The sequence below is a fragment of the Rhopalosiphum maidis genome, chromosome 3 (genome assembly GCF_003676215.2).
Source record: "Rhopalosiphum maidis isolate BTI-1 chromosome 3, ASM367621v3, whole genome shotgun sequence".
NCBI lineage: Eukaryota > Metazoa > Arthropoda > Insecta > Hemiptera > Aphididae > Rhopalosiphum > Rhopalosiphum maidis.
The window spans coordinates 58826926-58844942 of record NC_040879.1 but is presented as its reverse complement, the minus strand read 5'-3'; the positions used below and the strand labels follow the sequence as shown (position 1 = coordinate 58844942).

At 24.7% G+C, this 18017-nt stretch overlaps 1 protein-coding gene across 2 annotated transcripts; it reads right to left on the bottom strand.

The window, feature by feature from the left end:
• Positions 1 to 2261: 2261 nt before the first annotated feature.
• On the bottom strand, positions 2262 to 12277 carry LOC113558526 (PAX-interacting protein 1-like). 2 transcript variants are annotated; one of them, XM_026964008.1, is made up of 15 exons: positions 12152 to 12277; positions 10782 to 10848; positions 8407 to 8515; positions 8211 to 8327; positions 7627 to 7824; positions 7440 to 7532; positions 7259 to 7343; positions 6933 to 6999; positions 5840 to 6036; positions 5668 to 5777; positions 4943 to 5092; positions 2922 to 3106; positions 2643 to 2763; positions 2474 to 2554; positions 2262 to 2409 (listed from the first exon to the last, which is right to left on the bottom strand). In XM_026964008.1, exons 3-14 carry the CDS (start codon positions 8508 to 8510, stop codon positions 2527 to 2529), a joined length of 1455 nt encoding a protein of 484 aa, XP_026819809.1. In that variant the 5' UTR covers positions 8511 to 8515; positions 10782 to 10848; positions 12152 to 12277; the 3' UTR covers positions 2262 to 2409; positions 2474 to 2526. The 2 variants fall into 2 exon arrangements, with proteins under 2 accessions (XP_026819809.1, XP_026819810.1); XM_026964009.1 differs by having other exon boundaries at positions 2262 to 2400.
• Between the last annotated feature and the right edge of the window lie 5740 nt (positions 12278 to 18017).

The window sequence follows — 18017 nt, the reverse complement described above, 5'->3', positions numbered from 1 at the left end:
ATATAGGACACAATAATTGCAGTACAATGAGAAATATTAAATGTGAAATTTGTTTAACAAATTTATGTGCACTTCAAAACTATTTAAAATGTTAAAATCACTTTGCTGTACTAGCAATAATGCTAGTGAAAAAATAGTGGAAAGTAGGATAAGTGGTTACCTCTTAGTACCTTTTAGTAAGTATGTGTCGAGTGTATCTCGTCATTAAGTTAGTCACTGTAATACAGGAATATTTTAATTTTGAATTCAATAATAAATCGTTACATACAAAAAAGAATTAGGATCGATGATCTGTCTGCCTATACTAATCCTACTAAATATATTTTAAGATATATTTGTATTAAAAAGTAATTTATTTTACTAAAAGTAAAACAGTATGTTATACTTAGACAAAGAATTAATACACGCATAAAATCTTAAAAATAAGATGTTTTTATTTTTTATAATTTCGTTAAAAAGTATTAAATAAATATTGAAAAAACAAATAATAGTAACGGTAAAAATTATAAGATAGTTAAATTAATCTTTACTTTAAAAAAATTATTTAAACAGTCATATTCAGTCTATACTATGGTTATATTATATTGTTGTAATATTGTTTAATTATATTTTACATGCCTATAATTCAGATTTATGAATTCAAAGAACATTAATAATAACATGTTTTAAATAATAAAAATAATAACAATAAATAGTATGAATTCAAATTATTATATGCAGCCACGCAGGTAAAAAAAATTGACATACCTATATACTATATAGTATAAAAGACATGATTGTGTTTAACATAAAATATTATTATGCACCATTTAATTTTAAAATGATATATTAATTATTTCAATACCATGTTATTATTGTTATTATGTATTATGATTGCATTTTTGAACTTAAACTCTACACACAAATATATTGTTACCCTATTCTTCACTAAAAATAAGTGTGATCAAGTGTTTTCTGAATAAAATATTATTAAAAACTGATTGAGGAAAATAATTAAGAAAGAGTTATATTAACATTGTACTGCCGATTAATGTCGAACCAGATGATTTCAAGACATAATTATAAATGGAATTTGAAAATATTTTGGTAATCACCCTTAAAGTTGAAAATCAAAGATTTTTTCCATCTATTTATTGTGTACACACTCACATCTTGATAAAATCAATATATTCATCTGCTCAAAATTTAAAATATTAACTTGTGTTGTAATGTTGTATATATAATGAAATATTTTATACACGGAGCGGGAGTTAATAAATGCCGATTAAACAAAACTTAATAATAAAATTATAGATGGCAACGACAAGAACAGAGCGATTAGGCAGTTGTAGTGTGTTACAGCTAACAACTGTTTATTTTAATATCTTTTAATTATTGTTTCATTCAAGGTACGTACCAAAGCGTTTGTGGTGAGGAAACACTTATGTAGAAAATAGCAAGACACTATAATACTGTATTTCTCTTCCAGTACTCGTTATCGTGGTCAGTTGTTTGAGAGTAAAGCAACCTTAGTTATAAAGTATAAATTCTGCGAGGTATTATTAAATTATCCTTTGTGTATTACTCCTTATCGTGGTCACCAAAGGATTGTTGAGTAAGCACTTACCGCAGGTATCGATACTACTTGTTTGACGGTTTAGGAATGGGATACTGAGATACCTATTCTATACGTCAAGCCATTGCATGACGTATACGACACTTGGTATTTTTAAAATAATTTAATTTTGTATTAAAAAGTTTAAAATTATAATACTTAAGTAATTTATATTATCATATTACTTAATTAGATCTAGTCATAAGATAATTATTAATTAGATAGATGACTAGACAATATTATTGTTACATTTATGTTCTTATCAATATAGATATCTTTATTCTTTTTGTTTAATGTATTTTTTAAACACTGTCCTGTTGACATATAGCTGCAATGCTTCAATGTATTAGGTAATTAGCTATCTAGTAGTTTTATATGTTACACATCAAAAACATTTCATTACATTTTGTAATAATTTAATGTTATTCATTTTATTAAATTTATTTGTGTTTATTAAGATACTATAGTTTAAGGCTTCCCAAAAACTTACTCACCTGGCCACTTGGGCCTCTTAAGTCTCAGACCTCCAATGAAAAGAACAATTAATTAAATTCTTAATTATTGAAATAATATATCTTATAAAAATAATTTGTGTATTTTAAGTAAAACAATGTTTGTCGATTATTATTGTATTTTTAAAAATAATATAAATATCAGTCTTGATTCAACATTTCTTTTTAATTAGCTAGTAGGATAGGCAGTTACCCATACTGGAAATCTTGTATGCACGCCTATAATGATGATAATGAAGATAGCACATCTTGTTGGAAACACAATTTTAATCAGCTGAATTAATTTTTCCTGTACTATAAAACCTTTTTAAAATAATATATTTAATATAAAAAGATTAAGTATAAATATAAGTATCTAGAAATTTACTTTCAAGTAGCTAATCATGTATATACATAGAAATTTGATCATCTTCTTTAGCATCAACTGTTATATTTTGTTTTTTTATTTCTGAAAAAAATTGATTATGACGATTTCTACCTTTTTTATATGCGTCTGTGTATTATATTATAATTTAAAAAAAAGTGAGATAGTTTACCTTTTGTTACTCTCACCATCATCATTAGATTTTGTAAAATCATGTATACAACATGTTTTCATTGTTTTACTATCAGAATCAATTTTTATACAATGAACTCGTGAACGTTCTTTCCAAGCCTCTGAAATCAATGAAATTTATAACTATTTTCAGACATTTTTATCTAATTACTTATTACAAAATAGTTATGAATTATAAATATTGAATATTGAGTAGACAACTTTTATAAAACAAAAAACAATGTACAATATATGAAAAACAAATTCATTGATAGCATACCCATTAGATGTGATACCCTGACATAATTAATTGAAAATGGATCAGACAAATCAAATTGTTGGTATTTTGTATTATTTGAGTCTATTACACTAATTTCTTCACCGAGAATTATATCATTTATCCATTGAACATTTACTGTTGGTATTTTTAAAGCATTAGCTCTTTTTATCATTTCACCTTCTAATCTATAATTAAAAATTTAAGTACATATAATTATTATTAAATAGCTAAATGTTTGGTAGAAAATCATATAGTTTTAATTAAATAATAGACTTTATTAAACATTATTTTATTTTATTATTCTTAAAGACTAAACATTTTAATAATAATCTTAAATAATTAGTACATCATTGACTTAATGAATTATGTAGTGTTCTAATTGAGTATTGACTTATGACTAGGTATTGTCGATATTTTCTAATCTAATATATTATAAAAAGAAAATTATCACTAAACCTTTAGTCTTTATTTAAATTATTATTTAATATTATAAGTAGGTGTGGCATTATGGGTTTAAATTATATTATGTTTTTAGTGGTAACTTTTTGCTTGTAAATTTTAATAATATAGTACTATAGTAATGTTGTTTATTTTTAAGTATAATGGATTCAAAAAGAAAAACATTAAATTTCATACTATTTTTATTTTTATAATTTGTTTGTATGATAATATTATTATTGCTAGGTAAATAATCGAATGATGTAGTTAAGGTCACACTGAAATTAATTGAATTTGGATACAGAATGAACCTTGTCATCAATAAGAAAAACTCAAGTACCTAGTAAAGATTAGACATATGGTAAATAAAGCAGAACCAAAAGTAGACCCCTACTCCTTTGGACAAATTGATAAATTGAAATACTTAGGAATTAACATTATATAGACTTCTGTTTTAAACTATTAAACAGAACCTGTATACCTCTTGTTTGTATCCATTAGTAAAATACACACGTGAGCCATGGTCTTTGACACAGGGCGGCAAAGAATAACTACTCAACTTTAAATGGAACATTTTAGGGAAAATTAATGGAACTGTTTGAAATTAATTTTGTTTTTTAATAACAACATGCATTTTTAATTTTTTAATTGAAAACAGAATATTTTTTCTCTTTTTATCTACTTAACATCCTAATGTTATTGCTATTGTAAAAAGGAAAAGAATTTAATGGGTGGGGCATGTTTAGAAAGCATAAATAAGTAAAATGAATTATGTTGTATAAGAAATTAAAAATAATAAAATCTTATGGTTAAACAAAGATAGTTAGGCGTAGAACTAAAGGATTTACTAACTATAAATTAAGTGATATGGGTGAAAGAAATAGATGAGAAATAACAATGGAGAGGTGTATGCCGAGCAGCATGTACCCTGAAGCCCTTCATGTTGCTATTAAAGAAAAATATTTATTGGAGTATTTCATTAAAATGTAAAATTTGACTATCGGATAAGTAGTTTAGAGTTACAATTTGAAATTGATCCACTACATTACTCATCTAAACTTAAAATACTTATAGTTATAACCAACAAATGAATTGTCTTAAGTTCGATTTTGATAAATTGAATAACTCAAAAATATATTTTGCTTCGAAATATAAAATTAAAAATATATAGTGTCATTCAAGAGACAAAAACTTAAAAAATTATAATAATAAGAAATACTTATAAGTATAATTTTTTTTGAAAAAACATTTGTAAATTAAGTTAAATAAATCACTCCATATACATAATATATTTATTTGTTTTCCCATCATATGAATATACGAGTATTTCAAAGTATTATTATTATTTTTTCAATTTAAAATATTCAAATTAAGTCAAAACAATAAATAAAACATTATTTTATAGGAATTGATTGTTAAAAATAATTTTCATCACCTTTTTGGTACACGGAAAGAATTCTTACAATATCACATAATGCAAAAGTAATAGTGGTATCGTAATGTATTAGTTTTGTTGGTTACTAGTACTACTACCCAACACTGATAATTTATGATTATAAAGTATATTAATAATAACATCTTACTTTTGGCTTATAACAATATCAGTTTTATGGGAAATTTTATTATTAATGCAAGCACCCACAAATTCAGCCATCGCTTTAACTCTATGATATTCATTTTTTTCAAAGTTCACGATTGCTATCTGGTTGTATTTACATGGTAAATTATTGTAGCTGAAACATAATAATACATGTAGAATAGCTTATATGCATAAATTGAATTTGGATAGTACTTTGAAAAAATAATTTTTTTATTTAAGTGCTATGAATTACTAGTAAGTACTCTCAAAATAATTTAATAGGTACAATAAATTCAATTGTTTTAGTTAAATTAGCCTACCCACTACCATAATACTAATAGTAAAATAAATTACTAATTGCAATATAAATATAATACAAAATATTCTAGGCTGACAAATGTACTTGCTCAAAATTGAAAAGTAGCACTACAGAGTAAGGTAGTAATCACATAAGCTATCTATGTTAAATAATTTCTTATGATGAAAAAAAAATAAATATAAATTTAGTCTATACTCTATAGGTAATAATTTATATTTGTCTGACAATAAAATAAATTAGACTTTATTTATTGCAAAGTTGATTATAAAAATCAGATTGAAAAATACAAACAAAATTGAATTTTAGTAAGTAGACTTTGTAATTTGTATAAAGGAAAATATAGATAGAACAGGATTGAGTAATTACTGCAATATATATATTATGTATAAAAATAACAAAAAATATTTTACCTGTATGGTATTGGGAAATGATGAGCTAACCAAGGTTGTATCATTTTTTTTTCACTAATAATATCGCTCAACCAGTAATCAGTCACGCATTTTTTATACTCTGATAAACCCTGAAAAAAATAGGATATCAATAAATATTTATTTGCATAAGATATCAAAATATTGTTTTTACTTTAAGAACTTCTGAATTCTTCTGGCTGTTGCAAAGCACATGGGTTACCTTACTTGAGTATTCGTAAGCCACAGTAGCACCATGTTCTATTAAACGGTGTTCATTAAAATGTAAGTGATATGAATCACCCAGAAGTTCTTTATGTTCATTAATAATCCAAAAGTGACAGTTTGATAAAAATCCTTCCACAAGAGGTTCTGAGAATTAAAAAGTAAATAACTGTAATAACTTCGATCTTTATATTATATTATATAATAATTTAGTAGATATATTTTTATATAAAATTAGAAGGTATTAAAAGTTAATATAATATTTTATATATTTTTTATAGAAAGCTAGGAAGTAAATAATTAGTCAGTTGTAATGATAAAAATATAATAAAATTGATTGCAAAATCAATGGCGGTACAACAAAGACAAATATTGTAACTTTAGATCTAACACTTAAAAAAATTAATTCTCCATACGAGAAAAATTGTTTTTCAGTATTGCAATATGTAGTAAAAATTATTGTTATTTAAAGAAATAAGCAGAAATTAGTTTCATTTTAAATATATTCTTTTTTTCTTTTTATTTAAAATAGAAAATCTATAATCTATAAAATACAATATTTGAAGAGTTGGAATGTGTAAATGGTTTAGTTGGCACCAAATTAATTTAATGTTATAAATTTTTTTTTTTACTTAATTCTAGTTTAATCATAAAAATTATTGATAAATTGTATATGTTTTCTATAATATCATTAATATTGATCTCTAACTGTGAATTTATAGATTGTTATTGTTAAAAAATAAAATTTCAAAGTATAAACTGTTAATAAACAAACTATAATAATTTAAAGGACTAGTTCAAAATGGGCAAGACATGTAGGCATTTTCCCTAAAATATTTACATTTTGCAAGTTATAAGTTTTTTTCTTAGTACTGCCCGGTGTAGGCCACTTACTATTTACTTATTTATTTTTAATAAAACACAAATAGATATCTGATATAATAATAAAATTTAATTTGTTTATTTAATTTAGCTTATATTTATGTTATTGTTTTTTCAATAGAATATTTTGTATATAAGAAAATTATTTTTGTTTATCTTACGTTTAAACTTGAGCTGTAATATGGGAGGTATTTCATCTGTAGTCATATTTTTGTTCCGAGTTTTAACCTGAAATATACTCTTAAATTAGTTCAAAAAAATGCAGTTAATAAATAACATTTAATCTTTTGCTGGATGACCTTCAATTTAATATACATATCTATGTTGAAGAAATCACTTAAGCACTCATAACATTTGACTAACTAAATTAAGTTTTTATTTGCTTTAAAAAAAAAAAAAACAATTTAAATTGAAGGCTAAACAATCATATAGATTACAATACATTATTTTTTATTATAAAAGAACATAATAGAAATACTAAACATACCTTTGATCTATTTGGTTTTCTATAATTGTAACTTTGATAATGATCATTTTCTGCTTTCAAAATTATTCTTTCAGATTTTAATTTGCTAATTGATAGATAAAATAAAATCAATACACTTTGTCAATACTCAATTATAATTAAACCTTACAGAATTAAATTAAACAAATAAACATTTACATACTTGAGCTCAACTGAATTTATTGCTTGTAATTCATACATTTCTTTTTTTAAAACTTCATTTTTGTACTTCTCTTTATTATATTTATCAATTGTACTGTTTTGTATAAAAAAAGAAATAAGTAACATTACATAATAAAGTATGAAAGTTAAGTAAATGCATTATTTCAAGAACTATCAGAATCACTTACACTATTTTAGGTGTCTTTATTTCATCGGTATTAAAATTGTCTAATTGCTCTTTGATATTTTTATAAGCATTTCGCAATTGATTACTAGTGTTCTGGCTTTCTTTTAAGCTGGTCTGCAAGGTATTTAATTTTCTTTTCATATACCTTAGAGTAATTACATTACTCACATTTGTCTGTCTCAGCGATCGTAATTTCCTCCTAAGAATAAAATTTTTATATTAGTTATACAAATAAATTGATAAGTGTCTTTAGGGTTTCTGTAATATGTAATGACATTTTTATACATTTATCTTGTTCATTTGTTTTGGTATTTTGTTTTTGTAATAAATTATTAATGATGTCAAATTTAATTAATTTTATTTTTTATCATATTAATAAATAGAAGTAGAAAACAAAATTGTAAATTTGTTTAATTGAAGGTATTTTTTTTTTTTTTATTACAAACTGAAACAAATACATATTAAATAGATTTTATTTTTAATAAAAATTATTATGATTTAAAGAAGTACTAAACATTGATATTCAATTTTTAATAATAAAATTCTATATTTTATTTTGTTTAGCTAACGTGCTAAATTACTTACATTAATAAGTCCAGTTCTTCCTTGGTCTTGACTTGAAATCTTTCATCTTCCAGCATAAACAGTTTGATCAAGTCTGTAGATATGACATTGGATCGGCAGTTAGGACATGTTGCTGACCTTTGAACCAAAAATAACATAACAATTAACATTTTTTTCAAACAATAAATGTACTTGGCAACATAAAAATTTGTTTTACCTATTTAACCATGTTGTAATACACTTAAGGTGGAAAACGTGGCCACATGGTGTCGAGTAGGTAGACTCTCCTACAAGTTCTTTACAAATCTCACAAGAAAACATTTTTACTGAAATATATGAATTAATTTATTAGAATAATGTATATTTAAAAAAAAGGTATGAAATAAGATCAAATGAAGAAGTATATAATGCTATTGAAGAACCTAATATAACTGTGGTAATTAGAGCCAAAATACTAAGTAAGCTAGGCCACATACTACGGTCTAACATAATTGCAAATTGGTCCAAAGTTTGAAACTATAAAGAAAGAGGCTGCTAAGAAGACCTAAACAACAGTGGTTTGATAAAATCTTAAAGGATCTAACAACGCTAGGAGTTGAAAATTACAAGGAGGTAGCAATGGATTGAGAAAAATGGAAGGACGTATGAATTTCAGCAATGGGCCTAAACATTGAAGCTGAGACAAAAAAAAATACATTAATAATATAAGGCCAATGTTTTGTGCTATAACAAATAGATATACCAAATTAAATTTTTTTGAATTTTATGATTTTTATGGCATTTCATGTTCATTTAGATTAACACAAAACCGCCAGTGTGCCTACAATTATTATGATAGATAATCTTATAATTTATTTATTGATTACAACAAACTATACTATACTATCTTAGTTAATGTAAAAAATTATCCAAAATTATTATTTTTGTTTAAAATTAAGAACATAATACTACTTTTTATATTTAAAAAAATATGCCTATTTTACAAATAATATATTATTTTAATATGACTAAGACATAATTATTACTTTTATTTTAATATAAGCACTAACTAACCTAACCTGCCATAGTTTGTTGAATTACAATTCACATAAACTATAGATTAAAATATGGAAAGTTGAAAGATTTTTTAGACACTATACTAATTATAGCGGATTTCTCATATAAACCCATTAAAAATATGTATATTATTTTTATATTACATTATTTTTCTTATAGTTTTGAGTAATTTTAGAGTAAAATCGCCTATTACAAAAACGATAGAGATTAATATTTTTGAGGGTATGACATCGATTTGTTTAAATATTGTCTTAAAACAATTTAAACATAATTTAAATTTTTATTTTTAATGTTGAATACAAAATTAAATAACAATAAAATATAAAACCGATATATCTTCCCTTAAAAATATTATTCTCTATAGTTATTGTAATAGGTGATTTTACTCTAAGATCACTCAATAACCATAAAAAAAGATTTTAGGCGAAAACGTTTTATCAATGTTGTACATGAGTCAGAGAGAGAAAACCAATATTGCGTTGACATAGTGACATCCTATGTATAAGATTATAAGAATGAAATGAACTATTGTCAAACTTTATGATAACAACATTATCTATGGTCTCTCGTTGTATTTTATGGTATTTTTTACTTATAAAGCGAGTTATGATTATTTATTATTATTTACTAAAAATTAAAATATTGTAAAAACCATGGCTAAAGAACATTTAACCGCGGTAAAAAATAATAAAAGAACACAGTTTTTTCCTTTTAAGTTTGATAATAGGCTATTTCACTCTAATATATAAGCTAAACACACTAAATTGAAACTGCTAGATGTATATTTTAGTATAGTTATAGTACTATACTACTATAGTATGCATTAGTAAAATAGAGACAATACACGCGGGTTAGGTTACCTATTAGGAGTATGAATAAATCTGATATGATTTACATTTTTACTTCAATTTTTTTTAAATGACATAACTGCAAGAAAAAAATCAATTATGATTCATTCGGGTACGAGTAGTACGACGTTTTCTTAAATAAATTTAAAAGAACTGATATCAAAAAAATGTAATTATTGTCAGGTTTAATTAGAAGTCAGAAGTTATTTAAATTATACTAAATAATTCATAAATAAGCATTTTCTAAAGATACACATGGCGGCTATAGCAGGTACAACTCTTGCAGACAACTCTATATCTTGTAATACTCGGTGGTTTAAAACAAATAAGTAGTTTGATTTCTAATTTATGTATTGTTATCTACCTAAAGTAAGTACTGCTTAAAAAGCGCATGTAAATTCCACCTGTGATTTTTTACTACTTGAAAACTAAAATTAATATTATTTTATTTTTATTTTTGTTTAGATATAAGGTATTTACCCTTTTACATTTGAGACAAATTAATTGGTATCACAGTATAGGTATGACGTAAAATGTGTGAACATCCAATAACAATAATAATTATTTTATAATAGTTATTACTTTATTTAAATATTATATTGAATTATGACTTTCCAGTTATTATAACTATTACAATTTAACATAATATGTTTTAAAATTAAGTATTATTTATTAGTGAAGTACTCACATAAACTTAACAGTCGTTGAAATTTGAAACCAAAACAGAAGTCTTTTCTTCGCGTTCAAAATCTTATCTATAAATTTATAATATTTTAATATCAGTATAATATAGATAACAGCCAATGTTTACGCGGCAATATGAAAAGCGCGGAACATTAGTCAACCAAACGGTTAATAGGGTGCGGTTTCCCCGCAGCGTCAAAGAGTGGAAGAGCACGGCGTCATGACGCCGCGTCTGGACGCTGCAGGGAAACCGTACATTGAGACGCTAAATCTCAGGATGATGGTAATAGTAATAATAATAATATCATTCACTTATTATGTCTACCGGTCGGGTGGACGGTGATGCCTTCTATACGAAAACATCGGACAATATTGAAACGGCATTGGCGTTTTAAGGCTTTGAAAATAATTTACCATAGTAAGATGTATACGTTATTATTGTAGGTTGCCACAAAAAATGTAATTCAATATGGACGATCCCTAACCTAAATATGGGGTCGTCCCGGTTTATGCCCCTACTCAAACGACTCCACAACGCATGGAATTTATTGTATAGACGCGTATTTGTGTCAACCGGTGTTATGTGCGCTCCGATGTTGCATTGTTCCCGCCTGCCAGCTGCTCGTATACCATACGACATGTATATATATATATACACAGAGTGTTTCAAAAGTCTTCATCCGATTACAAATTTATATAGCTCGAAAATCGTTAGCCGCAGGTAAATCACCCATATACTAATCGAAAGATAACTTAAAATAAACTTGGTTATCTAATCTTTTCATTAGTATATGGGTCGTTTACTAGTGGCTAACGTTGGCCGAGCTGTATAAATTTGTAATCGGATGAAGACTTTTGATACACCCTATATGTGTGTGTGTGTGTGTGTGTATTATGTTAGTTTGTTTGCACACTCTCTTTCCAAGGCCAAAATGTAACCAACAAAGCCTAGATGTATACAGAGTGATTCTATAGTAATATTATTTGTAATTACGAAATAGCATATTATAATATTATGTAAAAATATATTTCACCCTTGTTGTTAGAACTTATGTTTAATAAATATATATAAAAAAAAAATATTCGGTACACGGGCTATTTACATAGATCATTATTCTTTAATAACTGGAAAACCACATGTTTGAATTTTGATTTAGATACATAAAAAGTATTCAAAAATATGGTTTTTAAATGAATTATACTTATAAGTGCTGGAAAATATTATAAGAAACGGATATTAAAATAACACTATATTATCTTCCACCGGATTTTCAAAGGGTTCTCAAATCTCAAGGTTATTTATTTAAAAATTTTATAAGATACACTAGAAAATATACAATACAATAATTTTATGTAAATAAATGCATATCTTACCTGATTTTAACTGTCGAAGGATTAAGTAATACAAAGTGGGTACTCAAAAAACGTGGTTGAAATGAGAAAACACCGCTCTGATTACTGCTTGTTAAAAGAAGTTCAGTTGCCGTTGGCAGGAACCGGTATTGAAAAGGAGTTGTTGCTGCGATGGCTATGGCTGAGATGGCTGTTGCGTCTCTACTGGCGATGTGACAAGAGGGATGATACAGTCGTCCCCACCAGGGAAGGTGGAGGGTTGTTGCCTGATTGCGACAATGCGAACCAATAAGAGACTTGTTTCTTTTTCATACATTGATAGCGTCCTATCTCTTTTTAATACACTGATAGCGACCTATACACAGTATATAGGTATACATAAAGATAATACTGTTTTTAGTGGTTATTAAAATTAAATAAGTATTCCGATTATATTTTACGCATTTTAACGTAAATATAATATAGTGCATTCATACATGTTTATAATATTTTGCACGAATGGTAGTTTCTAGTTTATTAAACAAAAAAAAATCTATCAGTTGCAAGGTTGAAAAAAATATATCTTATTTCGAATTATTAAAAAGAACGAGTTATCAGCCTATAAAAATCTAACTTTTTGTATTACTACATGCCTTTTATTAATTAAATAATCAAATAATGTATAATATGTATACCATTAAGTTATTTAAAATATATTATTAATTGATTCCATAAAAAAAATATTTTTTAAATATCAGTACTAATTATTATATTATGTTTATGAGTTGATTAAACTATTAACTTTCTTGCTAATATAATTGTAATCCGGTGAATTTTAGTTACAAAGGAATTTGTTAAAAGTTGTTTATTATAAAAATATTGTTATTCCAGAATGATGTACATAATGTATTGAATAGTGTGCCACTTTTATTCGGATTATGGTATATCTATTTAAAAATACCTAAATAACATTCATAAACGAAAAAAAACTACAAAGGCGATGGCTAAATCGTGGGACCTGGTTTAAGACCCGAAGAAAGGAGACGCCATATATAAGAGAGTCCACATTATAGTATCTTCAAATAATTTTATTAACATAAACAATCAAATCATTTTAAATTGATTTAAAAATTAAATAACGCCATAACATTTGAATCGTAGATAGTCTACCCGTTACACGAATTGCTTATATTTGGGACGCAATATAAAATGATTATAAGTTATTAAAAAAAATATATGAATAACAATAATGATATATTATATCAATTTATAATAATTGATCATACAAATTAGTTATGCTAGACAAATATTCATCAACAAACGTTAGTGTTTTGAATAATATTGCAAATGCCGATTCCACAATAATATATTTAATATACCTATTAATAAATTATAAATATAATGAATAATAATGATAATGGTAAGTACCTTTTTTTTAAGTGTAAAATCCGGGGGGAAATAAAATCAAGTTAAAGTAAAAACAGTATTTTTTAATTAAAAAAAAAAAATCATAATTTTTATAATTATAATTGTCCATATTAAATAATAGTTATATAGGTATGTGTAATATGCATCAATTATACAAATTGTAGATAATATTATGTATTACATCATATAATAATTATAAAATATGTGAGTTATATGTTATATTATATTATTATAATATTTTGAAAGTTGAACTAAAATGATATTATACAATTTGTAAATAATATCCTAAGTCTAATATATTATTCATTAATATAACTACTTATAACGTTTTCTGACACTCATTTTTTTTTATTATTTTGAATTTTTGTGTTTATTTGGTTGAGTTATAGATATACTGTTAAGTTTTACATTAATTTGGGTTTCAAATTGTAAATGTATACAAGACTACTCTAAAAATAAGGATATTTGGGTGATTTTCGTAAAATGAATTTTTTTAGATAACTATTAAAGTTATAACCAATAGTAGCTCGGGTGGCAACTATAATACATAGAGCTGTAATTATTAAACAGTCAACAATTTATCAGCTAAAGTAGTAAATTATTTTGATATTATGTTATAAACCTATCTTATGAGTTATGACTGCTGATTGTCGTTATTATTGAATGAGAAGTCGGGGAACCATAGGCGTGCGCAGACTTTGACCGCAGGGGGGGCCTTAAAAGATTATTGTACTAATAAATATTAGTATAATTAAATATTTAATTGTTAATTTTATAAATTATTGTAAAATATAACAACTTTAAAATGTTCATAACTCACTGTAAAATGATGGGGTTTCGTCAATTGCGTCGGAGTTGGAACACTACCTGCATAGTATACATCTATTGCACTGGTATTAAAAAAATTGTATTAAAAAGTAAATTTAAAAAAAAATAATTTACATACATATATTACATACAAATTTATCTTTCTGATGAAGTGTCTTGAATCTTAATCTCAATCTAAAAAAATTAAATTAAAATTAGAAAATGTAGATATAAAAATAGATTTATATTTAATTATCTTATAATTATTTTTTGTAGTGGTAGCTTATCCGTTGTACAAATTCAAACATATCTAAATTTCCATTTAAATACTTGGATATATTATCTTCAACTATGGTTTTTTGTTTTTTATTCTTATTTTCTTTCTTGACGCTATTCATTTTTATGTATGATTGAAGTTGAATAATTTTTAAATATCGATCGGCGCAGTTGATGTATACCTTTTTCCTATCCCATAACTATTTTTTTCTTTACCTGTGATTTTCGGCGCGATTGATATTTGCCCAAAATGATATTATAAATAAAATCATATATCATTGTCTAGATAATATTCTTACCTTTAAATTTGATAATAGAGAAATTTACTCTAATATTAAAGCTAACGTCACAAATGCATTTTGTTTGATGAAAATTTATTATGATGTACGTTAGTAAGACAGAGACAACACATGCGGGCATGGCATTCTCTTAAGATAGTATATTGGTATATATAAGTAAGTACAATTAAAAAAAAAATACATTGAAAATTTGATACTGCCACCCAAAACAACTGCATTTAACTCTTAATAATGTAAAGAGCCTCTTATAATATATTCATACATTATTTAGTATTCTAACCATCTTTTACATCCTAACTCCGTACATAATTTTTTTATTGTTTGAATACAATTTATGTTTAATTAAAATTAAATATTATTAATATTAAATGAAGTTAAACTTTTTACAAAATTATATCTATCAATTTGGTTGCGTTATATAATTCTATTTTTTATTTATAAAATGTAAATTAGTTTTTTTGTCGAGTTCTAATTACAGTGAAAACTCATTGTAACGAATCCGAAGGTACCAAGAGATTTCTTTTGGTAAAGAGTTATCCGTAATAAAGAGGATTTAAAAAAAACAAAATTTTTCTTAGAAATTACGTCGATATTAAAATTAATATATTCGATATCGATAAAACGGTATTATTGCGATATTAAAAGTAAGATAATGATAGAATGTAATCGTTATTGTAAATTTCGGCATTTTTACCGATTACTTTTATAATTTATTTATAATACGATAACAGGTAAATTGTCTTATGAAACATAAAATATTGTTTCGTTATTAAGAGTGACTATACATTATACAAAATGAATTGACTAATGGGTTATAAAGCAAACCAACCATTATTATGTAATGTTTACGTTATATAGTTTTACGTTGTAAAAAGTTTCGTTATAATTTTTACTGTATTTTACTTTCATTATTATTAGAAGAATTCATTCGTATGTAAGAATATATAGCTGTGTAGCTAATACATTTTTAGTAAAAACTACAATGTTTGGATGTGCTGAAGTAAATAAATGCCCAAATTTGGCATGAAAAGATTCATTGAATTAAATAGTTTTGTAATAACTTAATAATTTTAAATAATAATATTTTGACCAACTAATATAGTTAGAGAACTGATCAGTGATCACTGTCGATTCGTTAAGTCACAAAGACATGGAAAATTAATGGGTATACAATAATAATGATTAGATATGGCTTTGCAGATATATAGCTTAATTTCAACTTGCAGGTTTTACTTATATTTCTGGTTTTATTGTATGTTATGTAGAAATGAAAAAAATAATTGTTTTTGTGTATTTTATATATTTTTATATTGCATTTATATTCTAATCCTTGTAATTATTTTTATGTTTCAAAAACAAAATCAAATGAGAAAATAATTATTTAATAAAATACTCTGTAAGTTACTCTATAAATTACCTAAATTATTTATTAAAATGTATTAAACTAACCTGAAATTGTTGAAGTATTTTGGTGGTTCTGCTATTATTTCCACATAAAGTAGAATTTATCCGTGAATTGAATGTTCATATCTTGTAATTGACGATTACTCTAAAATCTATTGGATACTGTGCGTTGCTATTAGTATTTATATATGTTAAGCTTTTATTATTCAAAATTTTTTCATTTCCGTCATCCAATATAACATTAAAATATGTATTATTAACTACTGATTTAATAGTTGCTTCAACCCACGGGTGTAGTTTTGAATATTTCATTCCTAACACTTTTATCACTCAATTTTAGTGAACGTCTTCTTAATATGCCTTCTTCTAGTAAATCTTCTGCAGTCCAGGTAACAGTTTAGTTGATATAAATGCTACATTACCTACTATCTTCAGATTTTCTTGGTTGAAAATTTTCTACAATACTTAATATTTCATCACATTTAAATTTTCGTTGATTATCAAACTTACATAGGTTATTTTAAAATCTTGATAAACTATTATCTAACTCCTTAATTCAATTGTATACTTTGTCTTTTCCAGAAATCAATTTGGATTTTTAAGAAATTAAATAGCTTTTACATTTCTCTTTTTGAACTCCAATTAAGCACTCATTTGTTCACAAAATAGCTTATAATTAATAAAATAAATTAATTTTTTTAAATTTTTAAATACTGTGATTTTAAAATAATCAATTCTTAAGTAAATAACTCGAAACCTTGACCATTAGATAGAGCAAATAATTATGATTTACCATTATTAACTGATATTTATATAATTTTACCTGATACTGCATAAGCACTATTAAACATAATTTTAAATTATAACGTTTTCGCATGTATATAATTCATAGTTTTAAATGACTATTAAATAATGAATTTTTAAGTTACTGTCTTGAAACCTTGAAACTTAGATAGAGAAAATGATTATAATTTATCATTATTAACTGATATTTATATAATATGATACTTCATAAACACTATAAATCATGACTATATATTCTAATGTAGTCAAATGTATAGAATTCAAATTTTTAAATGATTGTAAAATACTAAATTATTAAGTAAATAACTTGAAACCTTGATCATTAGATAAAAAAAAAGATTATTATTTACCATTATTAACTACCATAAAAACATTTAACCCGATATCTAAAAACTTTTTTAAAAGATGTTTGATATCATAATTCTGTTGAATATATTAAATTCATACTATTAAATGCTCTGGCCTATTATCTGTTAGGAGAGGCTATTTTTACTAATTTTTGTAGGTCAAATTGTCCCTAGAGTGTTATATATTTATTGAAAACAATTTTTACAGTAAGTTATTAGTATAATTAAATATTTTTTTAGTGTCAACATTACATGGATGTGAACAATACTTTATCTTGATACCTTGTACGTTTGTTAAGATTTTTTTTATGTAAATAGTGTCACTGTGAGAATAAAATATTTGATATTACTTATAAGCTAGCATTATTATATATCGTATGTACCACGATATATATATATATTTCTTTAGAATTAATTTATTAACCACATTTTTTTTGGTTATTCTGTAACGGAGATTTTCCGTGGTATAATTTCCATTGGAACAGTTCATCCTCCGGTTTTTTAATCATGTTGTATGCATCGTTTAAATAATCCAGTAATAAA